This window comes from Colias philodice, chromosome 14, assembly GCF_061535455.1.
Source record: "Colias philodice isolate Cphi_HAF_F1 chromosome 14, ilColPhil1 Martin Lab GWU primary, whole genome shotgun sequence".
Lineage (NCBI taxonomy): Eukaryota > Metazoa > Arthropoda > Insecta > Lepidoptera > Pieridae > Colias > Colias philodice.
Window position 1 is genome coordinate 3,809,961 of NC_143099.1, and position 27,573 is coordinate 3,837,533.

At 32.0% G+C, this 27,573-nt stretch overlaps 2 protein-coding genes across 2 annotated transcripts in view; one reads left to right on the plus strand and one right to left on the minus strand.

The window, feature by feature from the left end:
* Ctr9 (RNA polymerase-associated protein Ctr9) overlaps positions 1-27,573 on the minus strand; it is a 331,471-nt gene that overhangs the window by 42,657 nt on the left and 261,241 nt on the right. The gene's annotated exons all lie outside the window — the stretch shown is intronic.
* On the plus strand, positions 24,348-25,027 carry LOC149482744 (uncharacterized). The gene has a single exon (XM_089703354.1). It carries the CDS (start codon positions 24,567-24,569, stop codon positions 24,768-24,770), a length of 204 nt encoding a protein of 67 aa, XP_089559480.1. The 5' UTR covers positions 24,348-24,566; the 3' UTR covers positions 24,771-25,027.

Below are 27,573 nucleotides of genomic sequence, written 5' to 3' on the forward strand. Positions count from 1 at the left end.
CATAGGTCATTTTTGCCAAAAGGTACTTAGTATTGCAAAACATATCTACAATGCAAAATTTAATTTATTTTATTATTTTATTTTAATTTTTAAGCATATGAAAATCATATACTTAAGTAATATGTACCTGCTTAGTATGTTAAACATTTTCTGACCAAAGTTAATAATAACTTTCAGAACATAATATACTTAAATATCTTAGTATTAACTAGGTATTAATAACTTCATGAATTTTGCGGGAATCCGGTAGTATGTGTAATTGTGTAGGTATCTAATATTATATTGTCAACGCAAACCTATTAGACCGGGAGATACTGACACAAAATTTCGAGTCATTTGTAACAGGATGGCGGTTCTACAGGGGTCTTAGTACGCAATGACTAAAAGAAAAACGATGGTGTGAACACTGGTACCGGCGGTTTAGTCGCGTGGGCGTTAGTCGAACTCGTCGTAAAAATAGCGAAAGTCAAACGATTTGTAACACAAAAATTTTAGAATTTACCGATAGCCCATAAAAAAGAAGTAGGCGGTAGTGTCATGCCATACTTTTCCGGTGTGACTTACAGCCCGCCATACCGACGCAAATGTGTTGATTTAAAAAAAAACAATTCAACCATTTGTACCAGGCTAACTTTTGCACAGGTAACCATCTTCGTCTAGCCATTTACGAAAATCACCATACCATACTTTTCGGACGATTCCAAATGGTCGCCATACCGCCGAAAATCTGCAAATTTTTTTTTTTTCGCCAAACTTTTTTTACCAGTATTGCATTTGGATTTTTGGAGAGTATTTGATAAAATGTGACCATTATTATATTTGCCATACTTCTAGTAGGGGGAAAAAGTGCTGCCATACTTCATAAATAAATTTATTATTAATTTATAGAAGTGAAGATTTCTACCACCTAGATCTTTGAAATTTTGTATTTATATTTGTTGAACCTCAAACTTATAGGAAACTGTTACAAATCGTTCAAAATACGAATAAAATCATACAATAAAAAAAAATCTTATACACATTCGCCACCTCCCACAGGTATGGCATTATCACACTTCTATTTATAATCATTCAGGAGTTGTTGAAAAAAAAATTTAGTGTGTTACAAATGGTTCGGCGAAAAAAAAAAATTTGCAGATTTTCGGCGGTATGGCGACCATTTTGAATCGTCCGAAAAGTATGGCATGGCGATTTTTGTAAATGGCTGCACGACGATGGTTACCTGTGCAAAAGTTAGCCTGGTACAAATGGTTGAATTGTTTTTTTTAAATCAACACATTCGCGTCGGTATGGCGGGCTGTAAGTCACACCGGAAAAGTATGGCATAACACTACCGCCTACTTCTTTTTTATGGGCTATCGGTAAATTCTAAAATTTTTGTGTTACAAATCGTTTGACTTCGCTATTTTTCCGACTAGTTCGACTAACGCCCACGCGACTAAGCCGCCGGTACCAGCGTTCACATCATCGTTTTTCTTTTTGTCATTGCGTACTAAGACCCCTGTAGAACCGCCATCCTGTTACAAATGACTCGAAATTTTGTGTCAGTATCTCCCGGTCTATATGTAGACGCGTGAAATCTAAGCGCGAAACTAATCAATAGAATTTAATCAACGAAGTGTCTAGTCGTCCGCTAAACGGATGAATAAAATAAATTAGTCGTCCGATTACCGGATGAATAAAATAATTTAATCGTCCGATTATTCGGATTACTAGATAACCTTTTAACACTAAAGCTAGTTGGGTTGGACTAAAGCAAAGGGGGCTCAGGACTTAGAAAATTTTTGATGGAGTTGGTGTCATTATAACACCTATTTATTATTGTTTTATCGTAAAGATTACGCTAATAGTTATCAGCATGTTTTATACGAACAACTTTTCTCTAAAATCAAAAATGGCCGAGATATTCGCCCTCAATTCGTTAGGTTAGGTTTAGGTTAGGTTAGCCTTTAGGTTAGGTTAGGTTAGGTTTCTTTAAAAAAAAACTACACAGAAATAGGAGCCCCGCGAAGCGGGGCTCCGTCGACGCGCAAAAAAAAATCAAGTTTAGGTTAGGTTAGCCGTTAGGTTAGGTTAGGTTAGGTTTCTTAAAAAAAATACACAGAAATAGGAGCCCCGCGAAGCGGGGCTCCGTCGACGCGCAAAAAAAAATCAAGTTTAGGTTAGGTTAGGTTAGGTTTCTTAAAAAAAAAACTACACAGAAATAGGAGCCCCGCTAAGCGGGGCTCCGTCGACGCGCAAAAAAAAATCAAATACCTACGTGTGCCCTCCTCCCCCCACAAAAAACCTATAATACGTGCGGCAGTTCTCTAAAGAATTATCGGACGATTAAATTATTTTATTCATCCGGTAATCGGACAACTAATTTATTTTATTCATCCGTTTAGCGGACGACTAGCGCTGTCCTTTAATCAAACAGCTATAAATACACGTCAAAATGAGGATGAAATAACCCAATTCTTAGAAACCGGGGAATCGGAACACGTGCTTACTGCTTGGTGACAATTATTTTTCATCGTGTTACTGCAAAGTGTAAAGTTGAAATGAAAGTTTGGAATATCAAATAAAATGCCCGAAAGACTCTATCTAAAAAGCTTTAATGGAAAAAGTTTCTTTGACAATACGTTTCATAATTAATTTTCATGTTATTGTAAGGTTGACGTGTGAGTCGGACGATGTGAGTGCTTTTAATTTCAATAACTTCAGTTTTAAAATTTTTCATTGATTCTCCGCTCCTAAGAGAAGTTAGATGGTAAAAATAAATTCCTTAGTTTTATTATATTTGTACAGATAGAGTAACTGTAATATTTCTTTTGACACACACTTTTAATAAAGTTATGTGATAAATATGGAAAAAAAGAACTTATATAAGTACCTAATAAATATATACAGTGGTAGAAGGTAGGTAAATTGCAACTGACTTTTAATGAAATGTCGCATCGTAAATCTTTACAGGGGAAATATTATGATGTAATTAGTTTAGAGAAAATCATTTAACCTGTCACGACCATAATGGAACTTCCATAATTAAACCAGTAATTTCCTTTTAGTTATATTCGAAGATTTCACTCGAATTATTAATTAGTCGTTAATTTTAAATTAATTTATAATTATTCACCTTAATTAGTTTTATCTTGTAATTTGTATTCTTATAAATTTTATAGTAGGTACTTACCTATTTATGTAACAAAAACTTTCATGAATTAGCTTTGTAAAGTCGTTGATCTTTTAATCTATATAGGTACTTATAATAAATCTGTAGAGAGGCCAATTCTGTACATGAAATATATTTAAAAAAAAACTATGAAGGGGTGATAAGGGATCGCTACTGATGCCAAAAATGCAATCAGTAAAATTTTTGTCTGTCTGTCTGTGTCTGTCTGTATATTCGTTATAGAAACAAAAACTACACGACGGATTTTAACGAAATTTGGCACAATTAATCTTCATACTTCTGGGCAGGTTATAGTATATGTACTTTTTATTGTGCTACGATCAATATGAGCAGAGCAGTGAAGGGAAATATTGGGAAAACGGGAGAAGTTACTCCATTTTTTAAGCTTCCGTCGCGTGTGCAGCCTTAATGGTTAAAGCTACATAGAAATCATGTACGACACAAATGTTCTTAAATTATTATTATTATTATATAAAAATAAATTCCTAGACAGCATATGTCTATCTTTTAAAATTGACTCACAATAACTCGTGAAACTTCAATAGCTTAGCAATTCGGAGCTTTCTGATTATATTTGTCTACTCTTACGTTTATAACACTCTCACTCATCCCTAATTAAAAAAAGTTAACATTATTACCTATTCAATAAAAAAAGAATCATGTAAATCGGTGTAGAAACACCAAAGTTATACATGAAATACGCTATTATTTTTGTGTATCAGTTGCCGTGCCGCACCCGTTTCGCGTTGTCACGGCATCACGTGTGAACGGCTGAACCGATTTCGATAATTCTTTTTTTATTATATTCCTTGAAGTACGAGGATGGTTCTTATGCAGAGAAAACGTAAATATGTAGATACCACGGGCGAAGCCGGGGCGGACCGCTAGTACTAATTAATCTTGTAATTTTAGACCGACTTGAATTATAAATTTGTTAAAATGCTAAGCGGATATTTTATTTGCCTATTGCCTATTACTAAAGGAAATAAAATGAACCAATGTTATCAAATCTAAAACGAATATACCTACAATTTAAGGAAGGAACGGCCATTCAACTTAAAGTCCATGTCAATCCCGGACTTAGCAGAGGCTTCGATACTAAGAGAAACATGGTATTGCAGATAAACGACGAAATCTACGGCTTATGGAACCGAGATTTATGTGCGAAATCATGACCACAAGACTTAATAGGACGTAAAACTTACAGTTCTAACTGTTCGGAATTTTTTCAAGAAATGAGTGAACGACGTATTAAAAGCTTTCTATAATAGGTATGTATTCTTTCTTATACAAGAAAGATACATATATATATATATATATATATATATATATGTATCTTTCTTTCTTTTTATAATAGGTAGTTACTCTTTCACGCAAATACTACTGAACCGATTACAATGAAATTTAGCACACATATAGACTAACTTGGATTATTGGATTAACACATAGGATAGGTTTTATCCCGGAAATCCCACGGGAACGGGAACTATGCGGGTTTTCCTTTGAAAACGCGGGCGAAGCCGCGGGCGGAAATCTAGTAAGTAATACATAATTATATACATATTTTATAACCTCAAAATCGGTACGTCTTTAATAACGGCAAGGTAATTAATAAACGATTATAATAGAATTGCAAATTGCGTATCCATTAAGCGATAAACAATAGATGAGAAATCCAATACAGTTTTAAATACATTTTCCGTTCCCCGGATTCCTGAATGAATTGAAGTACATATATATATTTCTTGGCATTATAATATTCCACTAAAATAAGATTACAAAGGATTTTACCCTTGATTTCACCGTATTGGCGTGAATTTTCAGCACGCTATGTTTCGATTGTTTGACAGTTAACAAAGGATACCTAATAAAATAAAAATGAACGAAACTAATGAGTTATTACATTGAAGTAAATATACGTAATGATTGTTAATGAAAAAGTTTGCATTTATACGGTTAAAAATAGTAGGTACTTAATAAGAAAATGTGTCTTTTGATATAAGAAAAAAAAAACATTGTACCTTACAACGTAAATTCGCAATTGTCAGCGCAAATATTATAATAAATAAAAATAAAAATATAGAATGTTGTTTCTGAAGGAACATAAGTATATTACAATTTACATAGTATACAGGGTGTAATCGTTAAGTGTGCACAAGCGATTATTCCGTAACTATTGCAGATATCAAAAAACTTTAAACTGATATCGAAAGTACTTAACCTAATAAGTAAAATGGCCATAATAAATTTTTAAAAATAAAACGAGAAATAACCAAAAATGTTACATTAAACGCTCCCATACAATTTATTTCCCATACATTTTGTATTCATAGTAGATTTTCGAAGTGACGTCCTTATTGTGCAATACAATGAGGAGGTCTATTTACAGTTTCTAAATGAACTTCCCTCCAAATTTGCGAAGTAATTAAAGCAGAAAACCAAAAAAACAAAAAAAAAAGCTAAAATCTTTCATATTAAATGTATAGGTTGATCCAAAAGTAATGATAATTGGGTATTTCCTGTGCACATAAAAATATAAAATTTAAAATGTTTTATGCTTGCTCATGTAATCACTAAGTTATCACAAAAAAATTATATCTACAGGCCACGTTTCCAAGTATTAACATTAATTTTAATGTGAACAGTGCGAGCCAGAATGTTTCCCGACGAAAAGAAGAAACAACGATTCGACATTTAGAGGGTGAATTTCTAAATTTTTAATGAGATCAGGATAATTTTTTGTCACGATTTGTGACCATGGGCGTTACCTGGGTTCACCATGTTTATGCTGAAACCAAGAAACAATCAATGGCCTGGATGCGAGCTTCCAAAGTGACGGTGAAGATTTTCAAAGTGAAAATTAGTGGGATAGATTAAAGCCGTAGTTTTTTGGGACGCTGAAGAAATGTGGAATATTTTAAGAAGGTAGCCACTACTACACAGGGCTCTTACTACACAGACCAAATTAAAAGATTGCGGGTAGGTTAGTAAGAAAAAGAGACATGGCAAACTTCGGTCTTGAATGTTGGTTCACCAAGACAACGCACCAAATCACAAAGCGTCAGTTGCGATGGCTGCCAATCAAAAATCGGCATTGAAAATGCTTGAACACCCACCCTGTTTGTAAGATCTAGCTCCTAGTTAATTCTATCTCTTACTTCGGCACAAGAAACACCGTCGATACAAGAAATTTTAAGACGACAGCGAAGTGATGGCCGATTTTGAGGGGTTTTTGTAGATGAAGTCAAAGTTTTTTTTTCTAAGTTAAGGAAAAAAAATATCGAAGTATATTATCTAGTTAGAAGACTATCTAGAGAAATACATAATTATTTTAACTGTAATGACCTTGTTTAATATTGATTATCATTACTTTTGGATCAACCCATGTACATGGAATATTCATATCTCATACTAAATGTATGGGAGGGCTTAAAGTTAATTTTTTAGATATTTCTCGTATTATTTTTAAAAATTTATTATGGCCATTTTACTCATTAGGTTAAGTACTTTCGATATCAGTTTAAAGTTTTTTGATATCTGTAATAGTTACGGAATAATCGCCTGTGCACACTTAACGATTACACCCTGTATAATAGTATTGGAAAAATAACGCCTGTCATTTTCGTGCAAGACACAGTGCTAGAGTTCGTAGCTGAGTTATTGCTCAAGTTTTATTGGCTTTTTAAAATGTTACACGAAATATGGTCATAATTCACTACCTTACAAAAATTTCGTGTGAAGTACTTAATTTTTAAAAATATAAAATTCAGTTAGCGGAAACAATTTTCGCAGTTACTGGGTATGGAAAATAGTTTAACGTATGATTTAACGGCCAATGAATATTTTCAAAGCGGTCGCATTCTGACCCTCTTACTCATGAATTTTCAACGGACCATCATGCACGAATATCCCCAGAAAATAGGTTTTATTAATTTCACGAGCCTCTTGACAGACTGAATACATACAAAGCGACACATCGTCCCATTTGCAAAATAATAAACGATAAACACTTCATTCTGAATACTCATAATGACTCATGGGTTACCTATCTTAATCTCGAATTTTAATATGCCGAATATCATAATCCAGAAAACGTTTGGACATTTTATCATAACCCCGAATTTTAAAATTTCGAAGTTTTGTTTGCCATATAATCGCAACTCCGAATTTCATTTGCCCATTTCTTTATTTGTACGACGTTTTACAATCCAGACGAATGAGTTCCAGACATACGAAATCTAAATGCACAAAATCCAGATGACCGTAATCCATATGCACGAAAGCCAGATTTTTAAAACACAAATTTTTGAAATACAGTTAATTGATATCCAGACAAACAATGTCCAGATTTTTGAAATTCAAATAAACGATATCCAGCAAAACGAAATCCTTCCAGGGGGTCGCAGCACGAACCTAACCTAACCTACTGAATAGATTTTAACACTTTAACCTTTCTGTAATGGGCAAGTAAAACAATAGCGAGTCGGTTCTGGCACTCGCCGGCCGCTGCCGCGGCACGCTCGCTTCGCTCGCTCGGCTCGTGCGTGGGGGGTCACAGTTCAAACCTAACCTAACCTACTGAGTCGAATTTGACACTTAAACCTTTCTGTAATGGGCAAGTAAAACAATGGCGAGTCGGTTCTGGCACTCGCCGGCCGCTGCCGCGGCACGCTCGCTTCGCTCGCTCGGCTCGTGCATGGGGGGTCACAGTTCAAACCTAACCTAACCTACTGAGTCGAATTTGCCACTTAAACCTTTCTGTAATAGGCAAGTAAAACAATAGCGAGTCAGTTCTAGCGTGGGGGTCGTAGTTCAAACCTAACCTACTGAGTCGACTTTGACACTAAAACTGGTCTGTAATGGACAAGTAAAACAATTTTACGTACTGACAATGATTATTTTCAGTCGATAGTAAAGGTATAATCACGATTGTATGGAAATCAAATAAAAAGATTATGAAAATCTGGCAATAGTTTATCTGTTATACGATTATATGGGAACCAAATAAAAAGATTATGAAAATTTGGCAATAGTTTATTTGGAAAATGGTACGATGGGAAACAAAAAAAAGTATTCTGAGAATCTGGTATATTGAGATCTGTATTATGAGAATACGGGAAACAAAAAAACGCTTTTTAAAAATCTGGTTTTGGTGCATCTGGAAATTGATTCATCTGGGAAATTAAAAAAGGAATTTTAAAAATTTGTCATTCATTACATCTGTCTTTTAAAAGTTCTAACAACCGTTTTCGGGGTTTTAAGATTCGGGTAATAGAAATTCGAGTTTTTAATAGGTTACCTGACTCATGACTTGAGTCATTATAAGTTACAGCCTCTATACCATATAATTGAAAAATATAAATGAACGTTGAAAATTATTTCCATACAAAATATTTCCAGTTATTCCATTCAGGGTCGAGGAAAATTTTCTCTTAACATTTTTTAATATTTTCTAATTATGGTAACAAGAATCGGATTGTTGAAATTTTCAACAACGTTATTCTTGTAGATATTTTAATCTTATTAAAGCGCCTTTACGTTGCCTACTGAGTTTTAAAAGGAGCATATTATCTGTTCATAGTTATTCCACTTGACGAGGTAGAATCATGACTTTCTGCATTACCAATTTATTTTATGTTCCTACCATATTATCGAAGTCAAATAAAAATATACTTAATAAAGTTTCCAAAAGTCAGTCTTCATTACTGAGAATAACCTCTTTATAAAACTATACTTCTAAGGCTGACTTCGTCTCTGGGATATGTTTTTTGATTGGTCTAATCTGCAATAAGCCAGTGCACTAGATTTTTACGAATGGAAGTTTCCAGAAGTTCAGTTATTTGAGAGTTTTAAGCTCTACATACGAGCTGTTACATTATATTCAACACTTGCTTTATGATGTAACTTAATTGTAAAATATTCAGCACTATATTCTTGGTTCCAAACATTTAATGGCTCGACCACGGCTCTACGTTAAATCGGATAGCTTTTACAATTGTTCCTCGTTAATAAGCTAATGCATGGCTTGAATCTCGTGCATTTGTAAGCAACGTTATAAATTAAGTTATTTTTTTTAGTTAAGGCCCCCCCTAGCCTTTCTGGATTGAATTTATCAAATACTCTTGTGCTATCAAGCACTGCTAACCGAATCGTATTTAACTATGAAATACAATTTTAATTGCAAATATAGCTAGGTAATTCTTCCTAGTTGTGTTATTATAACGACTTGTTAAACACCTATAATGTGTAAAAATGTACAAACGTTTTAAAAAGTATTTAACACTAGACTCGGCTTTTTAGTCATAGTCATACGCTAAGCTGAATAACTTTTGTGACAAACGGCTCGTTAGTTTGACATAGTACGTGCTATGAGAATGTCAGTGAAAAACCTAAGGGACGTCGTACCTTCCATTTTTCTTTTTTGTGTGTCACTTAACAACATTCCAAAATGAAGATATGTTTCTGCAGTTTGTGCCACCGTAATTGGACTCTCTACAGCTTTATTTCAATTAAATGTCAACGTAATACACGTAGGTATACGATACTAGTAGGTTTAAAAGAAAATAAATATGCTTTTTTACACAAATCAAAAAACTTGCTCATTAAATTATTATACTGATTCTTGATAAGAGGAACGCGAAACGCTTCAAATGCTATTAAAGAAATAAATATCCTGCAATCTATTAAAATAAAACAACTGGATGAATTTATTCACTATAGTACAGTGAGTGAAAGGATATTACATGAATATAATACTGGTATATCATATAACATAGATAAGGATGAGAAGTTAAAATGAAAGTCTGAGAATATTCTTCCGTATTTCGACGAAAGCTTTAAGTTGTATGAAAGAGTGAGGAATGAGTTTTATTTTGTGGCGGTTTTTTGTATTTTAACTCAGAAACTTACGATCTTGTTAGAAGAAATATTTATTCATTAAGAAATAGTCGTAAGTATGTTTAATTATTTTTCTTTCAGGTCCAACGATCTGCACGAGTATTTAATAAAATCAACGAAATTACAGCGCATTGAAATAGCTTTATATGATTCCAGTGAAAATGAAAAGCTATTCGTGTTAATTATATTTTTTAGAATAAATGCAACACTTTAAATTATATTTTTTTAGAATAAACATAATATAATGTACAATACATATATTCTCGAAAATGCAATTACAATTCTGTAATAATTAATTAACAGTGATATTTGGGAAATTTAAACATATTATTTCTGAATTTGATATTCTGGTTTGATGGCATTTAAGTATGCTTTAAAATATATATTTAATGAAGAATAGAACAAATTCATGCACGAGGCGGGATTCTAACTCGTGTCTTCCGCTATTCCGTGACGACGCCTGACCAATTTAGCCACACGTGACCAATTTAGCCAGAGTAATAGAATTAATTCTACTCTTTCAGTTTTATATGTCTATGCCTTAGTCTTAGACCTTTAAGGAATAAAAATAAAAACGATCACAGGTAGGATTCGAACCCCTACCTTTCGCCGTACGAAATCGATCATAATTTATAAATTATTTGAATGGTATAAAACTAAAATTGAAATAGGTATTGTGAATTTAGCTGACTTGAAAAATATGATCAGGCTATTTTGTTTCAAACTCTACCAAAGGCTAATTAAACGACCAAGTTTCTGACACTTTTGACATCTAATTTTAGTTAAGCTGCGGTTGAAAGCCTTCAAGCAATAGTTTTATTTAACTAATATTGAGCAGTAATTAAAATGAACTAGCAAAAGTTGGTAAACAAGTATTTTTTTTTTTTTAAATCTTTATTTTATTAACGAGGGTTTGATCAAACATGATCATGCCACCCTCATTGGCATTACAAAAAACAACTATCTACGCTTAATACCTAGATTAACAATTTTGTAAATAAATCTAGCTTCCTTTGAAGAAGGAAGCGCCAAAAAAACATTAACATTGCCCAACAATCTAAGGTTCAACTCAGCAGTAGATCTCTCAGCCTCGTTCCGGACACACTCGGTAAACAAGTAAGGTTTTCCCGTTTTACTCGTGATGTTTGTAATTAATTACGTCATAAAATGTTCGTAAGTAAGTAAGCATTTATTTATTCCTGTGTTGGCAGGAGAGCGCTGACTGCTGAAATTTGTGAATTACGTGTCCTCCTGACTTAAACCGATTTAATTACCTTACCTCATGTTTATGCTAAGAATGTTGGTTGTCTCAGTACCAAGACGCACTGATGTTTAATGTTGTTAAATCTATACAGAACTGTAAAAGTGGTAAGAGGTATGAGGGGAGGATATTTTGTTTATCTTTTAAAATGTATCAATCGCAGCCGGTCTATATTTGATATAGATATAATATGTAAGTATGTAGAAATGATTGTTGCTAACATAAATTATGTATGATATTTTCTATTGTATGTTATAAATATTTTGAATATAATCAAATAAAATTAGCCATCAGTTAAGAAATATTTTTGCTTGATGTAATAAATGTGAATACTAACCAGTCAACCTAACGTGTATTTTATACATAGCATTAAAAATCTTAGTGAAAAATTGTAGACTTTTAGTAAGCATGTTTTTTCGCAATGAGTCATTTAATAATTCTTCAGTGTGCAAAGGTTCTTTGAAACGCTTCTCTTAACTATTCGTAGTGACATGAATAAAGCGTTGGAACGTGGAGCGGAAAGATTACCCTAATCTTAATTAACTATTGGTGTAAAATAGCTCCTGTTACGTCCTTTCGAACAATCTGTCAACAGTTATAATTAGAATTATGTTACAAATAAAAACTGTCTGTAAACTGTAACTGTCTGTTACCATCGTGCTCTTTCAGGTGTTTACAGGCTTCAGCTTACCATGAAACGTAACCTATTTAATGTCGTTTATAGATATAGAAGTTCTAAAAAGTCAAAGGGTTTTGATATAATTACAGCATTCATGCGCATTTAAGAATTTATATTTTATATTATAACAGTTAAAATAATAGTCTCAACTTAGTCTCAAAACATTGCGACAAAAGGGTTCCTACAAGAACATTATCATTATTCATAGCTTATCGAAACTTCGCACCGAAATCTTGATACCTACTTACTATAAAATAAATAAACTTATAAAGATATTATTTTAGCTTTGCTAAGTAATACGTGAAGGCCTATCAAAAATATCGTTGCTAGTAGGTACATCGTCTTTTTATTACAAAAGCAATGTTTGCCTTCCCATTTCAATTTAACTTTGTATTGTAAGTTCTTTAATTTCATTTAATATATATTCCGATTAAGTACGAATGATCGATTTAATTTTATCATGAAAAATAAGTAGTTTTACATCTATACGATGAGATGATTCTTAAGTACAAGTCTATTAAATGTGTAACTTTGAGTTTATTCTAATAATAGATTTAGTTCGAGCTTTGCTTAATAAACTAATCGAATAAGATGTATTTATCCAGCCGTATTCCAAGAAGTTTACACATGAGCGGAAATATGTATGCGCGTCAATGTATAAATTATCCATTTTCATTACACTATTCCCAGCAGGAAATTTGAGATCAACTCCATAGTATATGTTGCCTTATGAATATGCTTGTTACACAAAATGTAGTCCAGTACAATGTCAAGGAAGGTATTCTAGGTCAAGTATAGTGAAACAAAACATTCGCTCTCTACGCACAAAGGGCAGTGATAAGAGAGGAAAACTTGAAAAATTTGGCGCTTTCGTTGAAGCTGCCTGGAGCGTTGTATTATTTCGTTAAAATTGAAGGAATTTTGTATACAATTTGAAGTGTTTGTTTTCAATTAAATCACATTTTATTATTCTAGTAATTCAATATTTACGAAAGTTGCTTCATAAGTTAAAAGCTTCTAGAAACTAAAAATTTCGTAATTTCGGGTTAAATTAATTAATTAAAGTAATTTAGAATAATAGTACAAATGCCTCTGCCATTAATTTGATACAACAGAAACGATTTTTTACGATAAAGATATTGTATAGTTACATAACTTAAATTGTTTGTTATTACAAAACACCCTTCGTGCTTTGATTTGGATAAATAGTTTGGTTTTAACGATTGATGATAACCTTAACCTCTTCGAGGGACAAGAACTATTACGCTTAAAGATAAGATCACACCATTTGTTGATTATACAATTATCTATTTTATGTAGGTATCTTATGTTATCTGTGAAGTCTAATCTTAACTAGCTGTTTTGACCCGAAGTGAAATTTAATCATGTTAAAAGGTACTCAGCCGCTCGCACCTCGTATAAATAATGTTTAAAAACAATACAGATAAAATATTCCACAATAATTGCCGTCGCACGTGATTTAGATCGACAACAAAAACAGCTTGTACAGCCGTTGAATACTAATCTTATTCATAAATATTAAATTAATAAATAAACGTGGAAATTTTAGCGATGAATGCGATAATGATTAATCTACTGAACGTGAGTACTGAGGAGATAATTGTACCTACTGAATGAGTGCATTATGTGCCTGATGATCTTTATAATGTTCTGAATGCTGCATTTAAGATCATTGACCGCTGCCAAATTATTTTGTCTGACAATAATGTGCTCTAAATTACTCTTGATTTGTCGGTCCCTTCACTTTCAATTCTCATATTGATGTAATTATTCTGTTTTGGTAATTGACGTATAGTTTCCTTTCCTGCGAAGTTTTGGATGACGTGAAAGTATGGTTGCATAGCTGGTGGCATCGAATTATGATCTTTAACTGTAAAACTATTTTTCAATTTGAATTAATGAAAATATCAAACAAAGTTTAATTTAACATTTTGTATGTGTATACAACGGCAAGCACATATCGTTTATAATAAATGTGAGTAATACAGAAAAGTTTATCATAAAATATGTTTTTTACTTAAAAATAGGTATGAAAGTGTCATGAAAGGTTCACGAGTAAACCGCGTGTAGGATACAAGTATCGAGTGACATCCTATTAAACGATGCCGTAATGCTGTCATGTGGTTACGACGTGAACATCACATTTCCTGAGCGGAAAACTTTTATGAACTCAATGAGTTATATTGTAAATATTATATTACAATAGAAAATCAATTGGCAATGTTTATTTATGTGATGGGGTCGGGAGTGTAAAGCGCCCCTTGTTTGCGAGGCTGATTCTTTCTGATTGAATCAATACAAATGATGGGCATCTTACTACAAATAACTGTATTAGTTCTGAAAGCATAGGGTTTCTGTTATTTTGTTATTGCATAGAGTGCATCTGATTGTTTCTATAATATTTTTCCTATAGTTCAGTAATGATTAAATCAAAAGTCCGAAATTACGCTGAATATTTTACGTTCGCCCGGTACCTAACTCTACCTAGTACCATAGACAAATGTAACTTTATTTGTCCATGCTAGTACCTATGTACCTACCTTTAGTCAAATGGGATAATTGGCTAAAAAGAAACTAAATGTAAAATAATTAATACTAAGAGACTTATTAACTTATTATACTTAATTTAGACTGTTAAAACTTTTTTTTGCATTTATATCAAGTCAAGTAATATAGTGAAAGGGGGAAAAAGTATATTTTCTTTCCGAATTAACTGTTCGCAGTTATGGTAGTACGTACTTATGCATTTTAAATTTTATGCAACTTTTTTCAATGTACAATCAGCTTACTGTTTTGACCTTGCACTCTATTTTAGTTCAATTTTATTCATAAAAATCTGAAATAGATGTTTCATTTAAAATTAACAGCCGTGTGACCTGGCATTCCCGCCTGAATTATTCTGTATGCAAGATGTAAACTAATAACATTCATTTAAAGAAACTCATTTCTATTAATATAATACATCCAGTATAATAATAATTATATGAAGTATTCATGATACTTGATATTCAAATAAAAATATATTACCGTAATTTGAAATAGCTATGCTCAGTGCAAAGTGCAATAAGAATAAAAATCAAACAGTTGTGTAATAATTAATTATGTACAAACCACCTATTAACTAGTGTATAGAGATGTATAGATAGGTAGTTAATAGAGATAATTAGTGTTGGCGCGTGTCACTTGTACAGATATTAATAATTGTATAATATACTAGCTGCTCCGCGCGGTTTCACCCCCGTGGCTCCACCCCTGTTGGTCGTAGCGTGATGATATATAGCCTATAACCTTCCTCGATAAATGGGCTATCTAACACCGAAAGAATTTTTCAAATCGGCCCAGTAGTTCCCGAGATTAGTGCGTTCAAACAAACAAACAAACAAACAAACTCTTCAGCTTTATAATTTTAGTATAGATAAGTAGATGTATACCTCTTATAACTTACTATTTATTCAGAGTATAAAGGAATTATGACCATAAAGGTATGAATAATAATTGTTATTAAACGTTATCATAACACACCGCAGTTGAGTGATTTGTTAGGTAGTAGGAAAATGTTTGGAATACACATTTCACGCAGAAAAATTGTAAACAAAATCGTATGATGTTAATATGCCACATGTTAGTTTAAATAAATTAAATTCTTCAAAACAAACCGTAAGATGAAATATTTATATTTTTTTCTTAGATTTTTTTTAAATCTATTCTAGGAACAGGACCACTTTCTAATAGTAAAATATAATACAACATTGGATGGAATAATAATCGTACTTACTCATAGAGAAACTACGAACTTTTGCGTATTTATTATTCTAACGTCATATTGACCTAGCTTTATGTAAGGATAATTAACAACGGTTGCTAGTTGGATATTATAATTGCATAACAGCTTTGATGCGACACCCTCAGGACAAGTTTCAGTACAATTGATAAAAACTCTTAACGACTGCAAACGCTTCAAGCAAATCTGGAGTAAAGAAAGTTAAGTAAGTATTAAATTTTAATTAATTCGACGGACTAAAGGACATTCTGTAGCGCTCTGTATAAATTATGCTCTTTGTAAATTTGCTAACAATTCGCGGTTTTTCAATTCAAAAAATTATTTGAAAAATAACTTGTACAAGATAGCAATTTCTTGGACTTCTTTTGTCGTAAAGTTATAGTTTTGAAGGGTTCTGTTATGAAGAAAATCATAAAATGTTTTATTAAAAAAGCTGGTCTGGTGACACTATTTCTAACAGAAGATTTGAACTCATTTTATCCAACTAACGCTAAAAAAAGAATCTCTATTATAATATTTTTACGTATTTTTCTAGTTATACCATTACGCACACAAGTCATTAATACACACTTGGGTAGATATTAATTTTACATAATTTATTAATTTAAAATGTAAACAACAAATAGTCAGATAAATATTATTTAAATGCAAACTGAGTCATAGCCTGCGACGTATTTTATAGACATAAACCTATTCTAGAAGTATCTAAATTAATGTAAATAAACATGCTTACGTTTTGTCCCCTTCATATTAAACAGAAAATATTTACTACTCTATTCAATTATGTCTACTGTAATAGACACGAAGTGTTATTGTTTGTACATACTTATAGTATAATATTATTATCTGCGTTAGTTCCTCGCCAATTCCCTGTTTTTAAGTAAATTAATATCTGATTTTGCACGCCTCATAAGCGAAGCGTTGAGGTGGGTACTACTGTCACTTCGCGCAAAACATCTGATTTTTCAAACTTAAAATGTCTTTATGTATCATACATTGCACTTGTAAGATAAAACATACACACACATATTAAGAAAAAACACTATTTTTAACGTTCATGATATTTTTGATGTCATTTTTGTTATTTAAACTAGTTAAAAAACAGTTTAAAAAAGTTCTGTCTTGGACGTCCGTGTGTCTGTATGTGCGGATCCTTTTTCTTGTTAACACGATAGCGACCGAATACTTTACTAATCGAGTCTTTTTTTTTCTCTTACGCTTGAGTATGCTCAGGAATAGAACCCTTTCATTTTTCAGGGTCTGATTCGATGTGGTTTAATTGTTATTAAATAAACAAAAATAATAATTAATAAATATTTATTAAAAAAAAATTATGAGGCGTGCACTTTTGGATTTTCCAAATTATATTGTTTTATAACCTTTTTTTTATACATCTATCCCATTCCCTATGCGTATTGCGTGGTTCCCTACATGCATTCGCATGCTGATCTGCATCAGCTTCACTGATCGATTTTCTATTCGGGCTCGGTGATCAGCTTTTTGTTCCTTAGCAGTTTTTTTCTTAATATTCTTTTGCGGATACCGAACTCACACATTTTTAATTTAGGCAGTCCATACAAGTATTATTTTGACGCATAGAAAATAAAGTTTTGTGCAATTATTAAAAGTAATATACCTTGTACCTACGACTTTTTTTTTGTAAAAAAATTATCCGAAGATATTATGTTGAAAAAATATCGGATAATAGTATTACTGTCTTCGACGCGCTGAAATAAATACTACCTTTATCCCAGAGGACAAAGATAGTTTACGCATGTTTAATTTATAATTCTAGGTATAGTTAATGGATCTTTGTACCGTGTATACAATACGAATTGTGCAATGATAACAATTGAAGTAATTGATGTTATAGTCCATTGAATGAGTCCCTCCAAGGGGGGTCTAGAGTGCGTGAGTTAGTAACGTAAGATGTTTCTTCGGAAACATGTCAAGAGTCCCTAGGTAATAAACATACTAAAACCCCGGGACACTAGGAGGAGCCCCGGAGTGGGGGGAGGGGGGGAATGGGTCCATTTTTTCATTTTTCGCTTAAATCTCAAAAACGGTACATGTTAGAGAAAAACTTTCAAGGAAAAGTTGAAAGGCCATAAAATTATCTACAAGTTGTACCTGAATCATTTTTTCCTATATCCTACCGTTTCTGAGTTATACGCAGTAAAAAATGATTTTGGCTCAAATAATTTCCCCATACCGATCAAAAAATATTTCTTTCTTCCAAAAAACTCAAATGTGCAACTTGTGACCGGTACTGATAGATTGCTCATAATTAGGTCTATAATTGGTAAAATAAACACATTCCTCCATGGAAGCCTTTAGGAGGAATCGATTGTCAAAATATTTTATTAGGGCAGTTTGAGTTACTGAACTTGATCTTTTTATTTTTTTCTTCCAAAAAACTCAAAAGTGCAACTTGTGACCGGTACAGATAGATTGCTCATAATTAGGTCTATCATTGATAAAAATACCAGATTCCACCACGGAGGCGTTTACGGGGAATTGAATTTTATCAGGGTAGTTACGATACTTGAACTTTTTATTTTTTTTCTTCCAAAAAACTCAAAAGTGCAACTTGTGACCGGTACAGATTGATTGCTCATAATTAGGTCTATCATTGGTAAAATAAACACATTCCTCCATGGAAGCCTTTAGGAGGAATCGATTGTCAAAATATTATATTAGGGCAGTTTGAGTTACTGAACTTGATCTTTTTATTTTTTTCTTCCAAAAAACTCAAAAGTGCAACTTGTGACCGGTACAGTTAGATTGCTCATAATTAGGTCTATCATTGATAAAAATACCAGATTCCACCATGGAGGCGTTTAGGAGGTATTGAATTTTATTATGGTAGTTACGATTCTTGAACTTTTTAACTAACTACCATAATAAAATTCAATACCTCCTAAACGCCTCCATGGTGGAATCTGGTTTTTTTATCAATGATAGACCTAATTATGAGCAATCTATCGGTACCGGTCATAAGTTGCACTTTTGAGTTTTTTGGAAGAAAAAAAATAAAAAGTTTAAGTATCGTAACTACCCTAATAAAATTCAATTCCCCGTAAACGCCTCCGTGGTGGAATCTAGTATTTTTATCAATGATAGACCTAATTATGAGCAATCTATCTGTACCAGTCACAAGTTGCACTTTTGAGTTTTTTGGAAGAAAAAAATAAAAAGATCAAGTTCAGTAACTCAAACTACCCTAATATAATATTTTGACAATCGATTCCTCCTAAAGGCTTCCATGGAGGAATGTGTTTATTTTACCAATTATAGACCTAATTAAGAGCAATCTATCAGTACCGGTCACAAGTTGCACTTTTGAGTTTTTTGGAAGAAAAAAATAAAAAGATCAAGTTCAGTAACTCAAACTGCCCTAATATCATATTTTGACAATCGATTCCTCCTAAAGGCTTTCATGGAGGAATGTGTTTATTTTACCAATGATAGACCTAATTATGATCAATCTATCTGTACCGGTCTCAAGTTGCACTTTTGAGTTTTTTGGAAGAAAAAAAATAAAAAGTTCAAGTATCGTAACTACCCTGATAAAATTCAATTCCCCGTAAACGCCTCCGTGGTGGAATCTGGTATTTTTATCAATGATAGACCTAATTATGAGCAATCTATCTGTACCGGTCACAAGTTGCACTTTTGAGTTTTTTGGAAGAAAAAAATAAAAAGATCAAGTTCAGTAACTCAAACTGCCCTAATATAATATTTTGACAATCGATTCCTCCTAAAGGCTTCCATGGAGGAAAGTGTTTATTTTACCAATTATAGACCTAATTAAGAGCAATCTATCAGTACCGGTCACAAGTTGCACATTTGAGTTTTTTGGAAGAAAGAAATATTTTTTGATCGGTATGGGGAAATTATTTGAGCCAAAATCATTTTTTACTGCGTATAACTCAGAAACGGTAGGATATAGGAAAAAATGATGTAGGTACAACTTGTAGATAATTTTATGGCCTTTCAACTTTTCCTTGAAAGTTTTTCTCTAACATGTACCGTTTTTGAGATTTAAGCGAAAAATGAAAAAATGGACCCATTCCCCCCCTCCCCCCACTCCGGGGCTCCTCCTAGTGTCCCGGGGTTTTAGTATGTTTATTACCTAGGGACTCTTGACATGTTTCCGAAGAAACATCTTACGTTACTAACTCACGCACTCTAGAACTTTTTATTCAATGGACTATTACGTGACATCGCATTCCGCAGGGGATGCAAAGGATAGACGAGCCGTCAAATTGCGGAATTTGATCTAAACATAATACATATTAGCTCGGGACACGGTCATAGCCGATAGGTATACATTAAATTACTGTTCAAATTAAGTCTATTGTGATTTCAATCAGAAACTCTGAATGGGAATTAAATGGAGAAACTAATGCATTTTTTGCAATCTAATATTGCTACTTTTGTTGTAACTAAGTAGTTTTTTTGTGTATGTCAGTATTTAAAATTGTTAGAGTTTTTGTTTATTGTTCCAGAATAAATATTATTCTTAATAAATACTGTACTTACAAATAGTAATTACTAATTACAAATACTAATTACGTCTCCAATAAGGCTAGATTTTACTGCAGTGAAAGCTAAATAGGTACGCTAGGTTTATTGCGAAGTACCTAAGTCGTAAACCTCCGATTGACATATTTTATATCGTACAAGTATTCATTTTATTTAAGAGAGTTTATGAAATAAGATTTTTCTTCAGCTCGTAACCTTCGATCACAACTTTTCAAACTGTACAAAAATCAAAATATATCAATTAGGTAACAGATACAATAAATCTAATATAACATTATTTTACGAGATGATTTCACAGATTTTTCGCCTTTGGAACATAATACGATTAGATTTATTTTTAAATTTAACATTAAAAACATAATTAAATTATAAAAATCAAAAGTTTTAGTAATAATTCAATATTGTGAGATATTGATATTTGATATATTTGCACGCTCCATTATAGTTCAAGTTCGAGGAACATCGGTTAATGACGTCAATCTCAGGGTTACTAGTTCACTTCAATCGAGATTATTAATCTTAGTACTAAATCTTAATCTACTTTACACAGATTTGATGGATGATCTGACCCTTATGTTAGAGCTATATAAAACTGAACTAGCTTTCCGCCCACGGGTTCGCCCGCGTAGTCAAAGAAGAACCCATAAGGCTCCCGTTCGCGTGGCATTTCCGGGATAAAACTTATTCTATGTCCATCTTCAGGTCTGATCAAATCTCTGTACCAAATTTCACCCAAAACAAGGTCTATATTAGAAATATGTATTACTTCCGGTACTTTTCAGTAGATGGATAAAAACGTAACAAGTAATAAATCTCTACCTAGAGTGTTTCTCAAATTTAGTGTGTATTTACAATTTTTTAGCTATAGATAAAGAAATAATTTGTAATTGATAATGAATGGAAACGGAAAGATTATAGCTAAATATAAGGAAACGTTCTTTATATTATATTAAAGTTATTACGTATGTGCGAATTCATTAATGGATATTACGACAATAATATTATGATAAACATAATAGACGCTAACGTAATATTATCAGTTTCATTAGGGACTATAGTTATATTATAACCATTGCGTTTATTGATAATTGTGTTTATTTTTCAATATACTACGTCGCCTATTTAAATTAAGTAAAAATATTTACTATGATAACAAATGCGCAATTGTATTTTTTACGTATATGTGTCGCAGGAAGACAAAAGACGTGACGAATACAAGTACAGAAAATACATTATACAAACAACAACCTATATTATTTTGAAGACTTGTTATTAAACAACAACATTTGGTACGGATTCTAGGTTGAGAAAAAGCTGGGCATATTATACTAGTCTACGTCATGTTTTCTCATATACTCTAAAATTTCCCGTTTATGTAATATGACACATCTTCTGTAAATGCATCTGTAATCAATTTGGGTGCAAGCATGACCTTCCTGTCCAACCACAGTAACACTAAACTCTATATATTTAACTAGATTTCCGCCCGCGGCTTCGCCCGCGTTTTCAAAGGAAAATCCGCATAGTTCCCGTTCCCGTGGGATTTCCGGGATAAAACCTATCCTATGTGTTAATCCAAGTTACCCTCTATATGTGTGCTAAATTTCATTGTAATCGGTTCAGTAGTTTTTACGTGAAAGAGTAACAAACATCCATACATCCATACTTCCATACATCCATACATCCATACAAACTTTCGCCTTTATTATTAGTATGATATCAATTTTATTTCCGAATTGTTGTCAAACTATCATGTTATATCTTGAATATTATTATTAGGGTGTACATCCCGAAAATTACTTAAGAAAGTTGGTTATTCTCTGAGGAACTATATAGCTCCTAAAACTAACTTTGGATGTCGCTGTCAAAGGATGTAAACTATTCATAGACTGCCAGTAGGTTGGAACAAGTTTAACCTTTTATTTAGTACGGAGAACATTTTTAAAATGTCAGTATTTAAACTCTTTAAAAGTATTTAAGGCGATTATAATAACTTAAATAGTTTCGAATATTAAGAAGATAAAGTAGGTACATATATTTATTTACCACTAATATGAACGTATGTTTCAAGTGTGTTATTTCCAGATACTGAAAATAGAAATGGAAAATCCACTTCTGTTTGAAGTATCTGAATACTTTACTTATTTGCATTTAAATGCGAGTGATTTAATGGCTATTGAATAATATTGATTGTTATATTACCAGAGTTCCTCGAAAAATATTCTTCAATGTACCCAATATTATTAGGAGATACGATGCTCCACTTTTTCGTCTAAAATATTTCTACTTATTATTCCAAAAATAACATCGTTTTTTTATTTACTATGTCACTTTATATAACGAGGAAAATCTGGCTGGAAATCACACATCGTTTGTGAAATCATGAACACGAGTATTGGTACTTATAGATACAATAGGAAAATGATTTCTTTTGTGTATATAAAAGAATATGTTGGAGGAAAAAATATGAGCAAATATCTTTATAAATTACGTTGTCAGTTGTTAGTTGTTACCATTATTGGCCCTATATAATGATACTACCCGGTAAGCAAATATTTCAATTAATTTGAGCTTTAAGAAAAAATCAATAAAGAATTATTGATTTTTTCTTTATTATTTTTATTATTTGTAGGCGCTACCTGCATCACATATACAAACAAACTCTCGATGATGGCAAAAATAAATATTAGATAGCATTTAAGATTTAGAAGACAATTTCTTTTAAACTGAATAAAAAATAAGGAGAAGATTTTTGTCACAAATTACAATCATGTTATTAAAGCTTTTTTCATCAACACACAAGATGTCATAGTGTAAACGTAAAATATACAAAATAAATACATAAATGATAAAAATTATCTTTCGCAACCATTTCAGCATTAACTATATGTATGTATAGTAAATACTATAAAAATGATATACGAGTATTTAGAGAAATATAAAATCATGTTATCACTGGGTAAATAATTACCTAATAATTGGTGCGTGAAACCATTACAATTAAACACAATTCTCTTTTTATGTAAGTTTCTATGTAATTCTTGAACTATAGGTATTAATTATTATAAATGTATCTTTTGATTATAAAACCAATATAATCAACTGCTTATGTTCTTTTCCTTGAAAAGTTGGTTCCAATAAAAGAGGTAGGTACCTAAGCATTGCTATTCATCACTACACCTCGTCTTTAGATTACAAGTTTATAGTTGTTATTGTTTTGTTCACATGTAAAGTAAATATGTATCAATAAAAATATAAGTACAGTTTATGAGCGATAAAGAAGTGATTTTTAGGAAACATTTCCACTCAATTATGAGTGGAAATGTTTCCTATAGTCGGATCATAAAATAGAAAATGTATTAGTTTAAAGTTACATTATTTATTAATGTTGATACTTCTTTATATGTTAAAGTACCTGGAAGTAACGGTGACCCCATTTTTAATTAATTATTTATCAACACGAAATATAGGTACAGCATTACTCTGAGGCTACATAGAGTTGTAGTTGCATGACTTAATCATATTAGTATATTATAATACTATGATTAAGTCATAGTGATTAAGTCATAAGAGCTCTCATTTCTTATTGTTCTCGTAACTCACAAGAATTCAAAGATTACCTCAATTCATTTTACACCTTAAACAAACAATCAGACGCGAGTAAATAAGATATAGACCCGCTCCAGACGAGTTACAGTCGAGCAAACTCAGTGCAAACCAAATACTATCTCATAATTCTCATTTCATTTATCTAAACCCTGTTTACTCTTCAAACAAAAGAAGACTGTTTGTACAAGAAATGCTTACAGAAGATAAATGCTCCTCATATTCCGTGGACTGTAGGTACTTTGTCTATTTCCTTCTCGTTAATTACTTCTATGAGCACGTGCGACTAAAGTGCAAAGTTTACTCACACACGTAAACTCGAATACATGCAAATAAATGTATGCGTCACTTTGTCATAGCGGGAATCATATATATATAAAGTGATACGAATGAACATGTATCAGACAGCTAAACAGCACCGTTGCGGTACACCGATAATTTATAAAACCACCAATTAAAGTGGACGTTAAAGTGCGTCGTCGCGGACATTTTGCGAATTTTAAATAGAGCTTCGCATCAGTATTTCTGTGACAGAATCGGTGATCGATTCTGCTGAAACAGTAAGACTTGATCTTGGATTTATAACACATTAAATAAAATGGACAAGAGACAACTGATCGGTAGTGCTACCAGATACCTCGCAGGAAGACATGCCGTGCAAACGGTATATTGGAGGAAGTCAGCTCAAGGCGGCAATGGTCTCGTTAAGACGACCAAAACCACATTCTTTGGCAAGAACGAAGGTCCGGACAAGGTGGACTCAGCGGAAATGTTCGCTAGGGTCAGAGAAAGATACGCGTAGAAATAACGCGTATACCACCAATATTGTCTGTGATAGACTAGGATAATTCAGATTTTCGTTAGCTTTGAATTATTTATTTCTTTTTTATCAGTATATTTACTTAATAATGTTGTGTGTGAGATTGTTGTAGTGTCTTCCCAATGAGTTTGCTGTATATTGCGTGTATTTTTATTGTATAAAAATGTGTTGGTACAATATATGACTGCATGTGTAGTGTTTATAGTATAAATGATACTTAATAAAAATATTTTTATTTATATGTTTTTTTCTCCTTTTCCTAATAGTTTATCCTATTTGATACATATTTTCTATGTCTTACAGTGTTTTCGTTTAGTCATTTGTATAATTTATTTATACATATTAGGTATTTCAAACCATTTAATATATTCTATGCGTTTAGTACAGTAGTTTTACATAGTTTCTGCAGACAGATTGGCGTCGCTTAGTAAAAGTATTCATATACCTACTTATAAATCTAAAGTTTATTATAATAAGTGTAACTGGTATATTGTTCTCTAAAATACCATCGTATAATTCAATTCGTTAATAATCTACCGACTTTTTAATATTTCTTTCATTAAATTAGGTACTTACAATCAATTTTCTAAATATAGGTAGTATGTTAAAATCATACGAAAAGTCAAAATAACCATACGTTAATACAAAATGTACAACAACACACTAAATTTTAAAAATCTACACTACACTTTGATCATAGCCGAAAGGCCGAGAAGCGATTTTTAAAAATCTATCCAAAAAGTTTAGTTTTCTTACGAATAAATAATAGGTATCATGCAATATTATTTAATACACGCACAATCATATACCTACCAAAATATGTTCCAATATGTTCTATTTAAATTTTAAACTCTTTTGTAAATAGAGTACCTATAGGTTTAAATCCACTTTAAATCCTATGAAAGCTCATCTAAAAGGGCAGCTAGAATATTGGAAACTTCCAGTAATTATTTCACTAAATATCGCATTATAAAGCAATTCACTGCCCCTCCCCGGTGGTATGATCAGCATTCCATGCTTAATCGAAGCCTCTCGCGGTCTGCGGTCTTCGAATAATCGTCCCATTCACACCGATAATTGCATTTATACGATCCATTTGACATTTTGCATTCAATTTTATTCATGTATTCAGGACGTCGGAGTCTGCGAGTTTGTATTTTGGAGTAATTTCATAACGCTGTGAGCAATTGATAGGACGGAAAACTATGAACACGTAGCGATCGCGTGCAAGGGAATATTTTTATAGATAGACCAATCTATAACAGTATAAGTAGCGTAACTATAAACAAAGCCATTGGGTGAATAGATTATAAAAGTACTGAAATATTATATTGTATTTATTGAATTATAATGTTGTATTTTCCTTTCATATAATTTGTAGACGTAAAGCTTGAGTCACACATTCCTTCCAATTTTACTTCGCAAATCTAGATAACTCTCATAACTCATATCCCATATAATCTTTTTGTTGGCGTATAATAATGAACAAAATGTTGTGTTTAGATAGAGCGTGTGTATTTTATAATAAACAAGTCCTGGATAAACAAGTATGGCAGTAAAGTCGCTCAAAATATGTCCTGCTACCCCTCTTTGAGTTTGTATTTATTATTTCAGACATCCTATCTTCTTGTTAAGTAATTTATACCATTTCGCCTTAGTACTTTTTCCATTATAATAATAATAAATAAGGAATCTTTAATGTAGTGTTTAGAATCGTATATCGTGTCATGCAGAGGAGATGTTTTTATTGTAAAATTGAAATGGTTTAAAGACCTTCTACGAATTATATCTAACAGTCGACGTTGGCTTTTTAAGTTTATAACTGCATGTAATAGGAAATAGATTCCTGTAAATATTTATTTGTAATATATATTTTTATGATGTACTTGTTATGATGTGTATCAGTACAATATTACTAAGATATATATATGGGAGCAATAAATCTTTTTCATACTAAACTTAAGATATCATTCGCTTAATCCTGGATAAATTAATCAACCAAATGGAGTTTTTTTGAGTATCTAAAAAATCTTAAAATTGGTTTTTATTTCATTTTCGATGAATTCGCGTTTTATTCCAAGATATAGCAACTGTAAAAGGTAAGAACAGTTATTGTTTAATTAATTTCATAACAATCTTATCACAAATAGACGAAAACAATAATAATATTGTCGTGTCAATAAGATCAAGGAAAATAAATAAGAAGCAAAAAACTTTTTATCAAATAATCAAACAGACCAAAGTTCGTTGCTTCACGATAGTTATTGCTCGTTTGTATTTCAGATATGTGGCTAAAACATTCAATTTTATACATTTTATACAATCTGTAAAAAATGTTTGTAAATAAATGATTGCTTAAAAGCAGCGACAGTTCATTGTACGATTAATTTAACAAGGAATGGAATTTTGGTTCAAGTACGTAGAAGTATTTAAGTATGTATTATGTTAGAAATTGTTACTGGGACTATTACACCAAAAGTAGGTGATTACACCAACATATATCGCAAAAATTATAAAACGAGAGCGTGATACGCACGTGTCAGAAGTGAAACTTCTTTGGCAAGATTCAAAAATAGCAATATCATTTCCTTACGCCATGACGTGACGCTATTGCCATGATGCGACGTTCAAATTTTACTCTCAACGCGCCTAAAGAAGTTTCACTTCAAAAACATTATTACATTTCGTAGGTTTAAATGATCTACGCCACAAATCACAATCTATGGATGTATGAAACAACTAATAGATAAATTTCACAATTTTTATTACAATTATATTAATTGTT